This window comes from Lygodium microphyllum, chromosome 21, assembly GCF_053477565.2.
Source record: "Lygodium microphyllum isolate KBCC chromosome 21, Lygodium_microphyllum_v1.1.10, whole genome shotgun sequence".
Taxonomy (NCBI): Eukaryota; Viridiplantae; Streptophyta; class Polypodiopsida; order Schizaeales; family Lygodiaceae; genus Lygodium; species Lygodium microphyllum.
The window spans coordinates 58,526,473-58,546,503 of NC_141155.1; the positions used below are offsets into that span (position 1 = coordinate 58,526,473).

Sequence of the window (20,031 nt, forward strand, 5' to 3'; positions counted from 1 at the left end):
CTGATGTTTTCGGACATGATGGCACCTTTATGGCACCATTTTTCAAGTGAATAGGAGGAATTCTAGCCTCTTCTTTCTTTCTTTAAATATAGCTCTTTTGAATCAGTGAGTACGGTACCTTTCTGAGTAAAAGCATAGTGACCATTGATAAATAAATACACAAACTCAAGCTAGTCTTTGTGCAGACTTTTCTTCCACATATTTTTTTCTCTTCCACAACCACAAACTTGATGCATCGCAATCCGAGAGTATGCGTACTCCTAACAAAACCCACTCATTCTCATAAAGTAATACATTTCTCAAATAATAAACTTCTATTTGTCATTTTTTCTTTGCAGGCACTGAAAAATGATTGAATGAGCTATTTTTAGGCATTGAAAATGATTCAATCAATTTTTTTTTGTGAAATTATTTAATGCCTTATGAAACATGATAATATCAATCCGCAAAGACCTTCTGACCTTTGTTATCACATTTTATAAGTTTTCCAACCACAATTAAGTCTGCCTGACGAAACACAAAATTTCATGCATGCTTTGCTACCTAAAGACTCCATTCACATTTCATAAGGCACTTCTATCTTGGTTTTGTGTGATTACAGTGGATACTTCCTGTGTCTAGAATTTCTATACTCCCTTATAGAGGGAGCTCATGCTCAACCACCACCAAGATCCATGGACCGCTTATTGTTTCAAGCGTTTCAAGCGAGCTCTAATGGCTATCTCTCGCCTAGCCGATGCGCCTTCAAACCTATGAGTGTAGTGAGCTTACCTCGATACCGAAGTGAGTTGCCTCCTCCCTCGCACACACCGATAGCTCCACGATCCTAGATGCTAGCTCAAGCATCATCAAGTCTCCTCCATCAAGCTCCATCCATCGTAGCCACATGTGCGAGAAAAGAAAATAGAAGAGAAGAAGAGAAGAGGAGATGGCGAAGAGCTTCACCCTCTTGATCCCTCACTCCCACACACTCACTTCCTCACACCCCCTCTCTCAAGAGCACACACACAAGCAAGCAAAGTGAATGGAAACTCCTGTTCACCACACACCAAAGAATGAGCTTCCATTCACTTTTTGAATTTTATATACAAACCCTAAAATCCCATGGGCACCGTCCCTTTTTACTTGACCAGCCATTGTGGCAAGGTCATTTTTCCTAAATCCATGTTCTTGCCTCATGCCTTAAGCCTACACCCGTCTATTCTTTTACAAATGGCACAGAAGGGAGCCTGACGCTCTTTTACAAGAGTTTTTAGAGTTTTTTGAGGCACCTTCTGTTTAAATTTGCGTTTTTTGCCTTAACTTAGCTTTAGGAGCTGCCTTTGTGCCTTTGCTCTTTTTTTGTCTTTTTCTCGCTCGTTGCTCATATTTTTGCCATGTTGGATTGAGGGTAACATTACCCCCCCTTCGAGACAGGTGCCAGTCCCATGGCACTTCGAGCTCTTTGTTGTGGAAGGGTGGGCTCTAGGCAAGTGGCTGGTGGGATGATGATGGGACCACATGTGGACTCCGTTGATTGGGAAGCTTTGGTAATGATTTGGATGGAGAATCCAAGGTGTGTCGAGTGGATGATGGGGGTCTCCGAAGCTGGTGGTTTGCAGCATCTTGTTGTACGTGAAGGAGGAAGTGCTCTATCCAAGGGGAGCATCTACCTCATCGTGCAGTGCTCTGTCCTCTTACTGGTGGAATGGGGAGTTGGGTCATAGGCAAGCCTGGGTGATGTCCCACACTTGAGGACCCCGTTCATGTGAAGGGAGGTGCGGTGTGTGTAGCTTAGGGTGACAGGTCTAACCATAGGCGAGTATTACCTCCCTAGGTATGTCCTATCCTAACGTGCCCTAAGCGTGAAGTGGGAAGTCGAAAAGGGCTAGGGAGTTAGGAATGGAGCCGGTCGACCGAGGCCATCGGGCGTGCCTAACTTGAGGACCCCTAGGTACAGTGACTGTAAGCTATGTGCCGCAACTTGTGTTTGGACGTGTCATGTGCTCCTTTCATTGTTATTTATTTTTTGTCTTTTTGTTTGGCTTTCTCTTTTCTTTTTTTTCTTTTTTTTTTGGCTTGCTGAGTTACATGATTTGGGCGGCAACAAATTACTAGTTATCATCATCAAAATGTGGTGGGGAAGGGGTTTTAATTGAGTAACTAAAAAATTTACAACTCTGCATGTAACCCTTAAGGTTCAAGCGGACATGGAGAGAGGTGGTGGAGAGGAATGGGTGGTTATAGCATGTGAATTGGCTGTCACTCATATCCTCAAGAATAGCGAGGTAGAAGGAAGGTAGAAGGCTAGCTCGCATCATTAGGCGGGTCATTACGCAGCTATTTATGCGTTAGGATAAAAAAAGAGTGGGGGGAGACCACATTCTATTGGGGTGGAATCTTGCTTAAGTAAGTTTTTTAATAGCCTAAGGTAGTTGCATGTGGTAATGAAGGCGAGTTCGAGACAGGAGGAGAAGTCAGCAATGAAGCGAGTCATAGTAGCATCTAGGCTATTCGAGGTGAAAGTGAGGGCTTGTGCTAAGGTAGTAGTACGGGGGTTATATATGATGGGGAAGTGGTAGTGATCATGGATGTTTGTATCAAAATCTAGGCCTACCCTACGAGGATATGCCATGGAGGTGGGGTTGTTTCTCTCAGAGACAAGGGTATTACAAAAAGCCATTCAAGAGAACACATTGTCATTGCAAATGTGTCTCTGCCACAATGGATGGCACTCAGACTAAGGCACTTCAAAAACCTTATTTTGCCAATACTCTGCATCCTCGGTGTCCCAGAGGGTGGGATTCTTCTCTCTTTCTTCTAGTCATTGTTGGCATAGCCGGCTTCCAACACCGATCACCTCTTCCACTACTTTAAGGGGAAGGACTCTGCATGCCGTTGGGGAGGAGGAAGCTAAAGTTAAAGGGCTGCTTCTCTTTTTCTTGTCTCTCCCCCAGACTAAAGTTCTGCATGGAAGCTAGCCGGTAGGTCACTTGGGCATGGTGGAAGAGGTGCGGACGGCTGTGCCATAGGCTTGGCCCTCAATCTGTGCCTGGCTTCTTCCACCATTTTCTTTCTCGTTTCCCTCAGGGTGGTTTTTCTTTCCGCAGGTGTGTATGTTAACTACTATTATTCTTTAGAGTGGGGTGAAGGGGGTTGTGAGATCACTTCTTCTTCAAATCTACCCATGTCAAATTGTAGTTTAGCTTCACCCCTTTGGTGATCTTCTTGTTGTACCTCCTCTACAAACCCCAGTGCATCAGTCTCGTGGTGGGTTAGGCTGGCCAACAACAGGTACTTGCATTGTTCATCAAGGCTCATCCCAACTGCAATGGGTTGTGGTGGCATGTGTAGCCCTGCTTGCATAGCTCTGTGTGCTATGCTCAACTTCTTCCTTACAACCTCAAGGGACTCCCCTTCCTCCGTGTGAGTGGCATCCATCATGAAATCTCGTTGTTGAGTATTGAAGCCCATTTGGGCTGCCTCTGCTCTGCTTTCTGCTAGAACTTTCTCTTTTTCCATGAGAGCTAGGTGACGCGCCAAGGTCTTCACTCTTCATTCATTTTGGCTTGCCCACTCTTCAGCTCTCTTTTTCATCTCCTCCATACTTTCTCCTTGTCTTTGTACCAAGGCCATGAGTCTCTGCTCTCCTGGTCTTCCAATTCCTTGCTTATTCTCTCCTATGCTTTTCTTTCAAGGCTCAACTTTTCAGCCATGGTTTCTAGCTCTCTATGGTGTTGCTCCTCTTCTTGCTTCCTTTCTTCTTCCCTTGCGGAAAACTCTTCCATGCATCGTACGTTCCGATTTGCTTTTGCTGCCAAATCCTCATATTGCATGATTAAAAGTTTATACTCTCTCTACATTTTCACTAGCTCTTGATTTTCATCTTCGAGTCGTTGCTACTAGCTTTCCTCGTCATCTTTGGCCTTTAGTTTGTGTTTTAGATCAAAGATTTCCTTTTGTTGCATAGCTATTTGCCTCGTCTTTTCAAGCTAGAAGGTTGCCACCGACTCCTTTTTTGCTTTCAACTTGACCACCACTATATTTCTTTCCTCCTTTGTATTCTCTAGCTAAGAGAGCAGTTCAACAACATATTCATCATGGTTTTCCAGTGGCGTCATAGTAGTAAGGATTGGAGTGGTCGAAGCTTCCACCTTTTGGCATTTCGGATCTTGCCTAGACTCGGCATCTGTGGCCGGTCTTTTCTGCCCAGTGGGCCGTAGTCTCCACACTCTTTCCTTGGTCCAATTCCTTATTAATGAAGTACTACATCCAAGCTACAAAATTTTTTACAGAGGCACTAGCAGGGATTCTTGGAGTGAGAGTGGTTGCCTCGCTAGTGGCCACCAAGAGGGGCAGAATGGGATGGATGGGAGCCTTGCCCTTGCCTCCGATGACCACAAGCAGTATGACTTCGGGTACATGAGTGCTTGAGCCAGGTCTCTCATCCCTGGGTGGACTTAAAGCCCCTAAGTCATCGAGTCGGCTTTTTTGTTCTATGGACCCGGCGAATTTCTTCGGCCATGTCTTCCTCCTCCTTTCTCCTCAACTCTGCCTCCTTTTTCGTAGCTCTTATCTCTCTCTCTTCCTCTATTTTCCTTGATTCTTCTGCTAGCTTTTCAGCTTCTTCTTTCTCTTTCTTCTTCCTCTCTTCAGCCTCTTTTCCGACTCCTTCTTGGCTTTTATGGCTTCCTCTTTCAACTCCTCTGCCTCTCGCTTTTTCTTCTTCTCCCTCTCTTCAGCCTCTCTTAGGGATTTTGTTTTGGCTCTCTCTAGATCTTATTTTTCCTTCTTCCTGCCCTCATCTTGTTTCTTCTTCTAAGCTGTCTTTTTAGTGGTCTTCTTTGCTTTTTTCCTTCTAGATTGAGCCTCCTGATCCTCCTTCTCTGTCTCAGTTTTTGTCTTGTCGCTCGATGTCTCTTTCTCCTGGTGGACTGGCGACCTATCTAAAGTCTCATCTGCTACTTCTTCTCCTTGTTGAGCTTCTTTTACAGTCTCTTGGATGATGGCTGTCAACACACTTCCATATCCAATGAAAGAGGCTTTTGAGGAAGGTCTCTTCCTCTCAGTACTTTTAGAGGCTGGGGACTCTCCGCTTGCCTGCCATGCCTAGTGCTTTGGCTGCTTGGTCTATAGTCTTGTGCACGTAGCCCTTCCAGTCTACCTTATCCAAGGTGTGGGCTGCCACATTCTCCAGCACACACGCATACTGATTCGATGTATGAGGGAGTTATAGCGCTAGCTGGAGAAGAGTGAGTGCACCAATTTTGCCTGCATGCAAGCCTCAGCGCAATCATGGATATCCTGTATGCTGATGGCGTCGTTTGTCAAAACGTCCTCCCTCTTCATATTTAGCATAGCATACACATCTCTCTTATGTTTCTTCTCCACCTTAGGTTCCAACCCCAGCGCCTTCTCCACCAAGGCCTAGTTCAATGGAACTTGTACTTGTTTAGCATTCTCCCCTCTTCCCACAGTCACCGTTCTACATTCTTGATCGAGGTTGTACGTTCTTAGGAATTCCACACACTTTGTATGATCTGGCTCCTGCGCAAACTTCTCTAGGTAGTTCGAGAGGTTACATTGTTCTACCACTCTCCTTGTAGCCTCCTCCTTGGCTACCACCTTCTCAAGGTTGTGGATACTGCAAAATTTCAGTTGATTATAAGCACAATTTTCTAAGCTAATGCCGTACTACGTCCTCTCCTCCGTGAAAGGGAGTTGGTGAGCACGATCTTGTTGCAACATCTTTCGTTCCTGTCATGAACCATCATTCCCATTAGTACTTCCAAAACAGTTATTTGCTTAAAAGAAAGACTTCATGTTTGTTGAATGAAACATTTAAGCTGCAACATAAACTTTTCTTTGAGACTTTCACCCTTTATTTCGAAAATTTTGTGACATTTTTCCTCAGTTGAAAGTTAACATGTTTCTTTCCTTTCTACGTTTAAGTGTAGATTGAGGTTTTCACAGCGATGTGTTTTTTCTTATGTGTTTATACATTTGATTGCTTTTGATTGGTTCTGATTTGACTCACCTTACCCCCTCCCCTTCCGGATTTGAGAAGAATCCTTCCTAGGATTGAAGGCTAGCAGGCCAAGGGCATTCAGCGCGTACGGGTCGAGTGTTTACTTTCGCATGAGCCAAGCATAGAAGTTTGGATTGTACTCCAACTGAGCTTAGCGGTCCAGATCGAAGGGTCGGTTGCCTACGTGCGTGATGTAAGTGAGGACATCCGTTAGAAAGTCGTCGGAATTGACACAGCTAGCATGATAAATGCAAATTCGAATGTGTCCCGTGAACAAGACATCGTACGAACCTCGGTTGCCAAGGGCTCTTGCAATAGGTCCAAGTCCAAGCGGTCATAGCTCATAGCCAGTGACATGAATGTGGCATCTAAGCGTCTAAGACAAGCAATCACGTCATCCCCTGCGACCAGTGTCAAGAATGATTTCTGCTCATATGAGGGTCTAAGGCTTGTGGGTGGTTGGGGTTTGATAGAAGTAGATAGTCTGGCAGCAGCAGATGGTTATGGTTTCAGTTGTTCTTAAGATTGTGGTTGGGTCCCTCGCACAACGACTGCTAATGGGGCACTGCTACTAGCAAATGCGGCTTTCTGAGTCTTAGTAGAGTTACATGGTACTGGTTTGGGAGTAACAGCCTAAGATTTGGGCCAATAGACTTGGTCGATCTTCATGGATATAATCAGATGTGAGTCTATGGGCTTGGTGTCTCGAGGCTTGTGTGGCTTTAGGCCTTGACACGTTGTATGGCAGGGTATGGTTAAGCTTGAGGGCGGCATTTGGTTAGTGCCATTGGTAGTTTTAGCCTTAGGGATCCATATCCAGGCATTACCCTCATAATAGCCTTACGCTTGTAATAGGGTCTTAGTAGGAACCCATCACGACTTGACCGTACATTGTTGTCTGTAGCTTTGTCTTGGCCTCCTAGGTTTTGAGGTTGCATTCTTAGCCTTGTGAAGGTGTGGCTGATTGCTCCTCCTTGGTGGTAGGCTCTGATGTTTAGGTATCCATTTGAATTGGGGTTCATGGGCATTGGCTTTGGCCGTAGCGGGTTGTTGGTGTAGAGGCTTGGTAGGTTGTAATAAGTCACAATCCCCCTCCTTAGACTTGACTGCAGGTGTTTCTACCAGTGGCCCTTGCTAAAAGCTGTGACTATGTGGATATTGCCGATGGCTAGGTGGTGGATATGCTACAACTCATAATCGACATTGTAGTGAGCTTGCTTTTTAAATATTTGACCTAGCAATGACTCCGTGCCTACATATTTAGTGGTTGGCAACACATAAAGGATCATTGGTATGCTCTCAAACTCGATAGAAACTGCGGCCCTACACCTCCCTATGCATATGATCGGCCACCATATGGGCTTACTGTGGTGGTAGTGGGCTGAAATTGTGGTTTGCCAATGTGGGTCCAATGATCGTGGGTTAAGACATTGAAGTTTGCTCCCTCATCGATCAAGGCATTGAAAGTGCATGTTTGCTTGGTAGTGACCGTGATGCAGAGGTAAGCAGGTTCTACGGCTTCCTCATCTTCATCATCGATCTCCGTGATCGTGCCTCCTTGTACCTTGATAGGGGGTTCTAACATTGGTGGTTCATGCAGAGGATGTGTGGGAGGGTATTACTTCTTGATGCGACTAGCATTGAAGAAGCATATGCTCTCACCTTCCATAGTCTCGAGTTCGACATTGGTAGTTCAGTTGATGGCACGAACCTCGAAAGGCCCTAGACCTTTAAATTTCATTTTGGAGTACAAGAGCACTAAGTCTCCCTATTCAAAGTCATGCTGCTTGACATGCTTGTCCAACCAGCTTTTGCATTGTGCTTTCTCGTATATGTGTGCATGGGTAGCTAGAAGTCGAGTTTTCGAGAGATGTTCAAGTTCAACTAGACGTTCCTCCATGCCTCCTTCCCTTCCCATCATTAGTGAAGTGCGATCCTCAGGCTAGGAAGGAAGAACTCTACAGGTAGAATTGCTTTAGTTCCATAGGTCAACCTAAAAGGCGTCTGGGGCCCTATAACCATTTTATAGGCTGTGCAGTAAGCCCACAAGGCTGCCATCAACTTGTTATCCCAGTCACACTATGCGAATCAGAGACTATCTTGGTTAGGACATTTACTAGAATTTTATTTGTGGATTCTGCCTGTCGTTTTCCTGATGGTAGTATGGCAAGGATTTTCGATGGATAATTAGAAAGGTGGATAAAAGATACGCAATCACTTCATTAATGAAATGTGTGCCTTGGTCGCTAATCAATTCAATGGGGCAGCCGAATCATGAGATTACCTGCTCCCATAGGAACTTGGCAGTCCTTCTAGCATCATTCTTCCTCATAGCTCTTGCTTCTGCCCATTTTTTGAGTCCTTCTAGTGTCATTTTTTCTCGTAGCTCTTGCTTTTGCCCTTTTCTCGAAGGGTTATTGTGCAATTATTGTGGTTAGCTCTATCTGATCCTTGCGAATTGGGACCTTTGCTCGCTGACACTCGTCACAATGCTTAATGAATAGTGTTGCATTGCGAAAAAGCGTGGGCCACCATAGTTGAGACTGCAGCACCTTGCAGGCTATCGTATCTCTAAAATGTCCTCCAGTAATTCCGTTGTGCGCCTCCGAGAGTGCATCGTGCATCTCATGCTCGCATATGCATCTACGAAACAATTCGTCTTGCCCTAGCCTATATAGTTGGCATGCTATCAACTGATAGGGTTGGATCTTGAGAATAAGTCGCCTAAGTCTAGGACCCTACAACCATTTTATAGACTCAACCATTTTATAGGCTCGAAATAAATCTCTCTCACTGGATAGGCTAAACAAGTGTGCATCTAGCAACTCACCAGTGATGCCTTGTCTAGTGGCCTCTCCCATGGGGATGCATGACATGTGGTCGGCCATGTAGTGTTGTTTTCCTTTTTGTACAACCACAGAGAAGTCGAATTCCAAAAGCAGAAGGAGCCAATGAGCTATACGTCCTATAGCACAAGGTTTGTTTACTAAATATATCAGGATTGATGATCCACAAAGATAGTAAAAGGCATGGCTAATAAATAATGCCAAAATTTCTTCACGATAAATATCATGGCCAAACCTTCTCTTTCTGTCATCATCGAGTAGTTCATCTTGGTCTCAGTGAGTTATCTACTAGCAAAGCTCACTGGATAGTTGAGATTGTGTTTGCTAGGTTAGCACAACACTACCCCCACAATGAATTTTGAAGCATCAATATGCATGTGGAAGATAATAGTCCAATCTGGGGTTCATAGAATCAGTGCTGTGGTCAAAGCCTTTTTCAATTCCTCGTATGCGCATTGGCATTCTCCAATCCATTCGAATATAATCAACAGTTTGTATAGAGGTCTAGCAATCAATTCATAATTCAGCACAAACCGTCGATAATACCCTGTTTGTGGTTGGTTGGGGGTGGAAGATCAACAATGACCCTGACTTTCAAAAAGTCCATGGCAATGCCATTCTTCGACACCACATGCCCTAGGATGCATCTGTGCTTTCCCCAGAATTGGCACTTTAAGGGATTCAGAGAGAGACGATATAGGTGACACCATTCAAAGACTGCTTGGAGTTTGTCTAAGTGTTCCCTCCAAGTTGAGTGAACACACAAGTCACCTACAAAGACTTCTAACTCTTTCTTGAGCACATCTTTAAATATAGTGCACATAAGGCGTTGTGGCTAGAGCATTAGTCAACCCGAAGGGCATGACTATGTAGGCAAAGACCTCCCACTCGGTGGCAAATGCAATCTTATGCCAATCGTCAGGATGCACCTGCACCTAATTGTATCCAGAGAAATCGTCTAGAAAAATGTAGGCCTCTTTTCCCGCCACTCTCTCGAGCATGTGCTTGGTGTACAACAATGGGTAGTTGTCCCTCTTAGTAGTAGTGTTCACCTTCCTATAATTGATGCATACTCTAATCTTTCTATTTTTCTTCATTACAATGACTATGGGTGACACCCAGTCTATGCGCTCAATTTCGTAGATGAATCCCACTCGCATTAGCTTGTCAATCTCTTCCTTGACCGCATGAGCATATTTTGGATTTATAGGGTATGGTCGCTGCTTGACCGACGTTACATCTAGCGTCATGGGTATGTTATGAGTCACTACACTCGGATATACCCCCTTAAGCTCTTCTAAGGACCAAGCGAATACGTCTATATGCTCTCGTAAGAGAGTAACGTGACTTGTCTCCTCTTCCTCTATCAAATCATCAGCAATAAAGACAGGTTGGGGTGTCTCCCCTTCCTGGGCTAGGTTCACCTCCTTGACTTTGGCAGGTCCCTCGATGAGTTCACTTACTTGCCCTTGGACATTTGGCACCCAACAAGATCACTACCCTATCACCCTTCTTAAACTTCATAAATCTTAGGGAGGTTCTGTGGTTTTCGTTGTTTGTCTGCTCGTGCGTCCTTAGGCTATTTTTCACTTTCTTCCTTTAACCGTCTGTGCCTCAAGTGGATGGGTAGGTCCCCCTTGGTACGTCTAGTCTTGGCAGGCCTAGGTATTTTTCGATCGCTCTCTGAACTCACTTCTGAATCAAAATCAAACTCCCTATCTTCTTTAGTGATAGGACCTAAAATGGGCTGGCACTGGCTATGGACCTCATACACACAACAGACAATCCCACCACACGACCTCGTGGGCCAGGAGTGTCTGAACTCACTCTATACTAAATGCTAATGTCGATTTTGTGTTTGTATTAGGTCATAGTCCAACGTTTACCATCCCTTCTCCTTGGAGGGAGATCCCATCATATATAGGCATATTGCCTCGTAGCACAAACATAAGGAAGCACCTCTCGACTAATTGCCCCAACTCCACTGTGACTCTCTTACACCTCGAGGATTGGCCCCAAGATGCGTTACTCCAACATAAAGTACACACGAGACAAGCTCCACTCTTTCATTTTGAAGGTATTCCAAGAGATACCATGTGTCCTTACCAAATAATTCCCCAAGAAAATGATCAACTAGCCTACAGCTCAGGTTGTCTCACACACTTAAGCATAGGTCATGATAATGCAAAATAGGTGCTGTGCATCTAGCTCTTCATATTCCTATACCATGGTTGATATGCACATGCAAAAGTGGATGATCCTAATGTGCTCAAATATAATTTTCAATCAAAAACATGTCATGCACCTAGACTTTCCAATGCTCATTCACTAGCTCGTTGCGGCAATGTAAGGATAGCACCTAGACAACACTCATGCTACTATCCTCTTAATTAAAATACAACGAACCCTATATCATGATATGCATCAGCAAATTCAGCAATAAAAATCCCCCAAATCGCATCATTCAAACACCCCACCCTCTATTTTTAGGTACTGCTTCCATTGCATAGGTGTAGGGGTTCATTTTGTCATGTTTTGATGTAGGAAAAGCAATAAATCATGAACTTTGACAAAGAGATAGGTCAAAATGAGGCTAAACCTCATGCTCCACCACTACTATACATTCACAAACACTCATTATATTTTTTCTTATTTTTATGAAGCATATTTCTATTTTTTCTCCATTTTCACTTATTTTTTAGCATTTATTTGACAATAATCACTAGTTTTTTCTATTTTTTTCATGTCAACCATTCCAACATACTAAAATTAAATTTATTTTCCATCTTTTTCCATAGGAATACATTTCACCCACCCGAAACGACAAAACCATCATTTTACCCTTAAAAACCCATTTCGAGTTCTACAGGATTTAAATAGCACATGTAAATCATTATGAAATCAAAATTTTCTGATAGACATCAATTAAACATGATGCAACCAACACTCAAACAAATTTTTCATCACATGAGGATATCATTTCCATCATAAAATGTCAAAAAAGCTTCATTTCCTTCATAAAAAATAGTCATACCGTGTTTCTACAAACCCAAGACGCATTAAATGGCTCCCTGATGACTAGCAGATGGAGCCTCCATTGCTCTCAATTCCATGCTACACATCAATCTTCAACATCTCCATTAATCTCCATCATCATTTGCTTCAATCTCCTTCCCGATTCCTCCTTCAAGTTAATGTGCATGAACAACCCATAAAGGGGAGAGAGAGGGAGAGAGAGAAATTCTAAAAATGATATTTTTAAATCCTCCATTAAAATGGTCAAGCTTACAACTATCTTGTTCCTCTCTCTGCCTTGATCGAGAATCTCCCTCTCTCTCTCCAAACGGGGTTGAATCGGAGAGGCATTGAGCAAAAATGAGGAGGTGCATTGATGCTTCCCTCTCTTCAACAATTTTTGCATAAGTTTCAAGGCTTCTATTAAGCCTAAGGTTTAAAATATTAAAATAATTAGTTCATCTTTTTGTGTTCACACTGTCCTGCAAGTGGATTTTTTAATTTTGAAGGCCCAAATGAGCTCTGATTTGCAATCCGACTAGATAGGTGGCTTCGTGACGTCAAACTCCATCAACTAGCCTCTCCCATGCACTTTACGGCTTCCTAATCCGATAGCTACTTTATAATACCGAACCTTGTAGGGATTAAATGGGGGGTCAAAACGACCTCTGATTGACGAACGGAGACTTGCGTTGGATTCTTGATGTCGAAATGCATCTAGAAAAACTTAGCTCAGCAATCCTCCACCGTTTGATTTTTCATGAAAATTGACTCATTGACTCATCGCAGCCATGTTTTCGCTTTAAAACAAGCTTGAACTATTTCTAGATCGGCTTAAAGTCGGCCCCTTAAATGTAGCTCTTAGTTAGAAGAGGTAGTCTCTCCTAGTGGTCTCAACTCTGAGGGTGACTCTGTTCTAAGTAGTGGCATGGTACCTGGTTGGGTTAGGCCTGCTTATTCAAAGTCTATGGCTCGTATGTTCCAACCAAGTGTGGTCACAATCCACGCCCATGACCCCTTGCTCTATCCTGAAGACATTCTTTCTCTGTGGCTTTGGAATTTACTCGTATCTATTCTATCTCTCATCCCTCAGTGTTGCATTCTATGGTATCTATCTCACCCTTGCTCTCATCACTGAAGGAGCAATAATCTTTGTATTCGTCATCGGAAGCATCTTTGTCTGACCGCTCGTCGTCTCATAGGTTGTCTTGGTATGTCTCGTGTCTTTGATCGAGGACTAGGTCCCAATTGTACATGAGGTTTAGGTCATGCACCCTGGTCCATTGCCACCTTGGTTCATCTAAGAGATCTTGGAGTGGCTTGAAATTTGTTGTTGGATTGCTAGCCAACTTGCCAGTCAAATACTCTAAAATCTCTTGGAGTTCCCTCTGGTTGTTTGGCACTTTGATAGTGACAGGGTTGGGTCTTTTGCAAAGATTTTCTACCATCATGTAGACCGGCACTAAGGGTGTATCCTTGGGCTTGCCAATCATTTTAATGGCATGTTCATACTCCTCATTGTTCGAGAATGGTAGATCGATGGTAGCAAGGACATGCATCCAATCTTGCTCATTTTCAGGAGATGGAATATACTTAGTTAGGGGCCTGTAGGATTTCTTAATCTGAGCATCACCCTTAAGCATTACGAAAATGGTGTCGAGGTTGACTGGTGTAGTCTTCCAGGAGTCCATTTCTACCCTTACGGCTTCTATTCTATTATCTAGGAAGATGAGACCATTCCCCCAATCTTCGATCACTCTGGCATTGCGCATCCATAGGAAGATGAGACCATTCCCCCAATCTTCGATCACTCTGGCATTGCGCATCCAGGGTCGGCCCAATAGGATATCATAGTCCACTCCCTTCATGACTATAAAGTCAACTAAGAATTAGACTCCTGCGATTTTCACTAGCCATTTTTTAGTACCGCGAATGGCTTCACTTTCATTCCATTAGCTAATGTGACATTGAACCTAGCAGTCTTGACCCGTGGGTTGCCCCAAGCTTGGAGCACTTCATGGCTCAATACTGTAACTCCCGCCCCTATGTCTACAATCCCTTTCCTTTTTCTGTCACTTAGGGCTAAGACCGGTAAGACCGCATGCATCTTGGTGCCTTCCCAAAAGTATTAATGTACAAGGACTTAGGCACAAAGTGCAATGTCAAACTCGATATTTGTGTCTCTACATCATGTTCTTGTAAGTGTGCAGTAGCTCGCTCTCTTGATCCTTCAGCCCACTACTTCAAATCTTACCATAGGGTCAGATGTTGCCTAAGTAGATCTCCTAGGCTTAGCGTCACAGGGGTGGTCACTAGAGTGATGAGTAGGTCATTGGCTGCTTGTCTTTCTCCTATTCGGGATTTTCCTGGCCAATGGCCAAAATTGATTTGATGGCCCATTGCGTTAAGGCTTTGCCTAAGTGGTACTACTTATGCTGCAGTTGCATCTCTTGATTTTGGTCGAGGGGGTGAGACTGGCATGCTTATACTCGAGAGATCCTCAATCTCATCCTCTAAGATGGGCTCAGCATCTTTTAGGTGTTCTTGGGTCTCCTTTACCCACTCCTTCACCTTCTCGATGGCCTCTAGTTGATGCTTTGGGTTGGGGTACTCCCCGACCTTAGCACTTCCCTTTTCAGTCGTCTTTGGGGCTGATGTCTATGCCTCAACATCAATGACTTTCTTCCTAGCAAGTATCATTGTGGCATTCTTAGTTTTGAGCATGACTTTAGCTTCGAGCCTCTTCTTCCTTTGCCTATGGCTCTTCTTTCCTACCGAGGCTGCTTCAAGATTGGGACCTGGTAGTGATATGCCAGCCTACTTCATTTGTGCATGAGTCATGACATGCAATGGGATAGGTGTAGCCTCCCCATCATGATTCTCGACACCAAACAACCCTAATGGGATGAATGGCACGTTAGCCGAACTCGAGGATGGTTTTCGCTTTGAACAATCAACAAAGAGATGAGTGATTCCGCACTCAGGGCACCTTAGGTCAGCCTTGTCTCTATTTTGTTGCTCCCTTTCAGGACAATGTGATGAGACGTGTCCTGGGTGATTGCAAGTCTAACACATGATTGATTCTTGGGTTTTCCTTCCTAGGTCTCTACCTCGTCCCCTACCTAACCCCATCACCAGTACTAGTCGATAGTCCATAAGGACTACATTGCCCTAATTGTCATGCGAGAGTAAGGGTATACGTAAGTTTCTTCCTTAGTTGGCTCTTCCACATAATGGATTGGAGCGTCACTTGGTGGATGGGTCACATAGGGACCATGCGGTCTGGATATTCCAATAGGATTTATATACATTCTAGGAACAATCGTCTTAACGTCGTTTGGCATGGGAAGGGCGAAAGGGGCTCCCCTTCCAAAGAATTGTTGTGGCCTATTCGCTAGATAAGGTTGACCAAATGGTTGTGAGTACAGAAGTCTTCTAGGCAATCTACAATACACAACGTCATGACCAAACCTACTGCAATTAGCGCAAGGTCATGACCTGGGGTCTTGACACTCGGTTGGTAAATGGTTTCCGCCACAGTACACGCATTGAATGTGTGGGCACATTGGTCATCTTAGCATCTCCTGCATCTTGGCTATTTCCATTTTCATGTCAACTAATTCCTGGTTGGTGTTCGTGGCCTTTCCCTTATCTTGGGTACTTGTGCTTGATCGCTCGCTGGATGTTGAAGCTCTCTCCAAAATTTTAGAGTTGGTCTCTTCTTGGTTTGAGTTCCTAGATCTCCTCTCCTTCAACTGGTCATCTACTCAAATGGCTTCTTTGAACACCCTAGCTAGCATGTCTCCCTACAAGCTCGAGTTGCTTGCCAATGCTTTATAAAGCTCCTCATTTCGTATTCCACTTATGAATATCGTCGACACTACTCTTTCGGTTAGTCATTCGCCCATCGGAATTCTCTTGAAGAGACTCCTCACATGGGTCACATAGTCACCGATGTCCTCTTTTTCTTTCTACTTGACATTCATAAGTCATACTAGTAGGTTGTCAGAGTATCCAAGCTTGAAAAATCTCTTAAGGAAGAGGTTTTTGAGGCCATTGAATTTTGCTTGCTCTCTGCGGCATCTAAACTCATATACTAAGTCCGACCCTTGTTGCCTACGCAAAGCTCGAATGCTTGAGAGTGCTGAGTCAGGTCGGTGAGACCGTTGGCCTTGCAGACCTGCTCAAAGTGCTCTATGAAGCTATATGGATCATCGTAGGGTTGGTACTTATCGAGCTGCTTAGCGACAACTGGTATCTTAGGCTGGCTCTTGGAGCCTTGGTTTACCCCTAACCTTGTTCGTAGTTATGTTGCTAATGTTGCAGCGCTCTGCTCTGCTGATGTGTTCTCTAGTAATTGCTTCATGAGAAGCTCACTTAGCATCAAGTCTCCTTCTAGCACTCTCTCATGGTCAGTTCAATTTCTACCTGCTCAGTTCAGCACTCGTTGTATCTCTCGCATCTCTACATTTTTCCTCAGGCTTCTAGTCTGCTGGTCTCGGTTGTATTCCACTATGCCTTGCAGTGCTTTGTGGGCTAGCTTCCTTTCCTCTTCTAGGTCAGCTATGATGGCTTCTGCCATTCTATCGTAGTGCTCATACCGAGCGTGAGAATCATAGTTGTTTACTAACTGCTGGATCAGTTCTGGGAAAACTCCTAAGTCAAGTTCCTCGTTCTGCCTACGTTCTAAGCTCTCTTCTGACATGGTTGCATTCTCGTGCTCCACCAAGCTATCGATAAGGTTAAGCAGATTGGGTAGATCCATGTCTCTATCGTTGTTCACTTGGACCTATCCTGGGCTCCAATTGCTCGTCTATGTCTTGGGATCTTCTTCTATTGGTGGGTTCCTTCAAGTTCTTTTATCTGAGTGAGTTCCTTAATTATTGCATACAATCCTCAAACTATCTCCACTTAGCGTGTGTGCATGTGTGTGTTCTTTTCCATGCACGTGCTCAATCAGGCTTTCACTTGTTCTTGGGTGTACTTAATTATTGCATACAATCCTCAAATTATCTCCACTTAGTGTGTGTGCATGTGTGTATTCTTTTTCGTGCACATGCTCAATCAGGCTTTCACTTGTTCTTGGGTGTACTTCAAGTGCTGTAAATCAAGGTGAGTGCGAAGAAAAAGTGTCTAAGTGGCTTATGTACTCTCATTTTGTATTAGGCTTGATAGGATTCTTTGATCAATTTCTGGCTGTCTTGATAGGTTTTAGGGTTCCCTTCGGGGTTTATGACTCCACTGGCTGCCATTAAGGTGTAACTCTCTCAACAACCTACTCAAGCTGCTAAGCGGTTGCGTCTTGCGAATTTGCCTATTCCTTGCGCCAGAATCGAGTTATGGGCATCACGATGGCTCACAAAGGTTTGCGCGGTTGAGATCTAGCTAGGTCTGGTGCAACTTTCCAAAAATTTGCAAAAATTTGACTCGGCCCAACTCGTCCAAATTATAGGGAGGCCTAATGGTGGATTCGGGTGGGCCAAGGGCCGAATAGGAACTGTGGCCAAATTTGCAGCTCAGACAACTAAGTGGACATGGCCGAGGGCCGAGTCAGGTTAGTAGGCTGAGTCGATCATTCGGACGGGCCGAGTCAAAAAGAGCCAAGTGGAAATGGCCGAGTTGGTTTGGGCCGAATCAAGTTGGCCGAGGGGGGCTGAATCCAAATAGGGCTGAATGGTACATTCAGACCGGCCAAATTGGCCAAATTCAAGAGGTCTGAGGGCCAATTCTAGGACTCAGCCCAAAACCACCAAGCCATGCAGACGTAGGCCGAGTTGTGTGCGATGATGGCAATGCCAAGGATGATTTTGTTAAATCTAGCGATCCAAGCAATCACAAGACACACAAACTTCTAGATCACAACAAGGATATAGCTCGGGTGAAAAATGAGCTATTTTATGGTCTTCTGGCTCTTAAACCCCTTCCTGGGCAAGTTCTTGCCATCCCCAATCACTCACTTGCTGACATTAATCATTTCAAACACTCTTTTTTACCCGTTTACCACAATTTGTGCCTTGTTTTGCCATGTTTTATGTCAGAGAGAGAACCAGGGAGAGAGGAAGAGGAGAGAGAAGACTGCAGAGGAGAGAGAAAGAGGAGAGAGAAAGACTGCAGAGGAGAGAGAAAGACTGCAAGAAGAGAGAGAATAAGAGTGATGAGGAGAGAGAAAGACTAGATTTAGAGAGAGAAAGACAAGAAAGATGAGGAAGCCATAGAAGTTGTGAGCAAGAAGGGAGAGAAAGACTGTAATTGTATTAATGTGTCAAAAAGATATGTAAAATTACATGTCCTCTCCTTTTATACCAATGTCAGTGTGACATGGCATAATATCAATGTTATTTACACTAATTCCTTATTCTCATCTTCTTACAATCCATCCCCACTCAAAATGAAGGTTTTTGTCCTCAAAAACAAATATTGGACTTATTGGTATAGCCAAGTGGGGGGGCTGCAGAGTACTACTCTGTACAGCATTACAAGTGGTAAAGGAAAAGATTACCTAATACTCAGTAGTAGTACTAATCTATACAGAAGGTCAAAATCAGCCTGTAGCCACCCGGATCAAAAGGAAAAGTTGTATCATTGCCATGCATTGGATCAACTTTCATAAGATCGAAATCAAATACTGCTGGAAGCATGATCATCATGATAATACTCACTAACGAAGTCACCATTGCATGGTGATCATTCAAATCCACATGCTGTCTATAATCTGCCTTCTTGAACTGAACTTCTTGTTGTGGACTCATACCAAAATGGTCTTCAACAAGATGTTCTCCATCATTTGCATCATAATATTCAAATACCAAGAATATTTTGGCAGACTTTGCCCTACATGTGGCTTGGTGATTACAAGATAGTGGCTTAGCACATCGATAGCATAAGCCCGCAGCATGCAGTTCCCGTATTGTATCACTAGTAAGGTGTCTAACACGCTTAGCCTTAGATAGCAATTTACACACCTGTTCATCACCATTGGTCAGCTCTATAATAGTTTTGACATGCTTCCCATAGTCATCTTGCTGCTCATGTATAACAGATGGCTGTCCATGCTCATCATGTACAACAGATGGCTGTCCATACTCATGACCATATTGCTCATGCTGTCCATACTGCATATGGTGATAATAGCCTTGTTGCACATCAGACGGACAGTTTGGTTGAGCATATGCATTTGCTTCTACTGATGTTTGCTGCTCACATACATAAGCATGCTGCCTTTGATCGTTGATCCCACTGCATTGGTCATAATCACTTGCTTGCTGTTGATCAAAGCTAGAAGTGCACTGATAAGCATAACCATTTCTGTCACATCCATAAGAACTGGGCTGGTCAACCAAGAGAGCTTCACAAGTATAATCATAACTATTTTGCTGAAGAGATGGATGCTCATAAGCATAAGCATGTTGACCATAATAACCATTCTGCTGCCAAGGTTCAATGGAATGATACTCTGCATTATGATATGGTACATCATATTTATAAGCATTAACATGCTGTCCATATGTACTTGCATACTACTCATATTCATTTGCATGTTGTTGCTGTTCATATTCATAAGATGCATGTAGATCATAGTGTGTACCATCAGCATATACATGTTGTCCATAAGCATAAGCATTTGATTCAAGTCTTGCTGTTTTTCCCATAACCGCCTTCATAAGAGCAATACACTGATCAGTCAAAACTCCAAGTTTGTCAATTCTAGCCTGTGTTTGAAGCCAACCTTGTTCACTAGAGCTGGAGCTATTGTTCTTAGCTGCTGCTATTGTAGTCAAGTTGCTTTGAAAATATTCCAAGTCATGACAGAAATCAGCTACAGTCATATCATGAATCATAAGTCCTCAAGAATGCAGAGATATCTCGTGGTTCTTGTACCAAACTTAACTAACAAGAGATATGTTGTTCCTATCCTTGCCTGTGTTGGTGAATTTTAGGACAATCATAGCCTGCATTCACTTGCCCATTGCTACATACATATGCATCAAAAACTGCTGCTTCTCTGACTGTATTTAGAATCTGCTTCTTCTAGCCCATATTTCTCTGACTGAACTGGTTCAGCACCAAACCTTAGAGGTTTTCAATGATGCCAAGTTCTGCAAGACTGTTGCTATAACTGATGTGTCTATAACTGATGCATGTATTGCTTCAAGCTATGATGAT

The 20,031-nt window shown here is 43.7% G+C and overlaps 1 protein-coding gene across 1 annotated transcript; it reads right to left on the reverse strand.

The window, feature by feature from the left end:
* Positions 1-438: 438 nt before the first annotated feature.
* LOC148018044 (uncharacterized) lies at positions 439-19,694 on the reverse strand. Its single transcript, XM_087661539.1, has 3 exons — positions 19,454-19,694; positions 18,831-19,321; positions 439-507 (listed from the first exon to the last, which is right to left on the reverse strand). Exons 1-3 carry the CDS (start codon positions 19,692-19,694, stop codon positions 439-441), a joined length of 801 nt encoding a protein of 266 aa, XP_087517665.1.
* Positions 19,695-20,031: the final 337 nt, after the last annotated feature.

Coding starts and splice junctions, on each gene's coding strand:
- LOC148018044 (XM_087661539.1), bottom strand. CDS start 19,694: ATGACTGTAGCTGATTTCTGTCATGACTTGGAATATTTTCAAAGCAAC. Junction 19,322..19,453: donor ACAACATGTATATGCTGATG/GTACACACTATG, acceptor ATCATAATGCAG/AGTATCATTCCATTGAACCT. Junction 508..18,830: donor TGACCAATGGTGATGAACAG/GTGTGTAAATTG, acceptor GTGTTTCGTCAG/GCAGACTTAATTGTGGTTGG.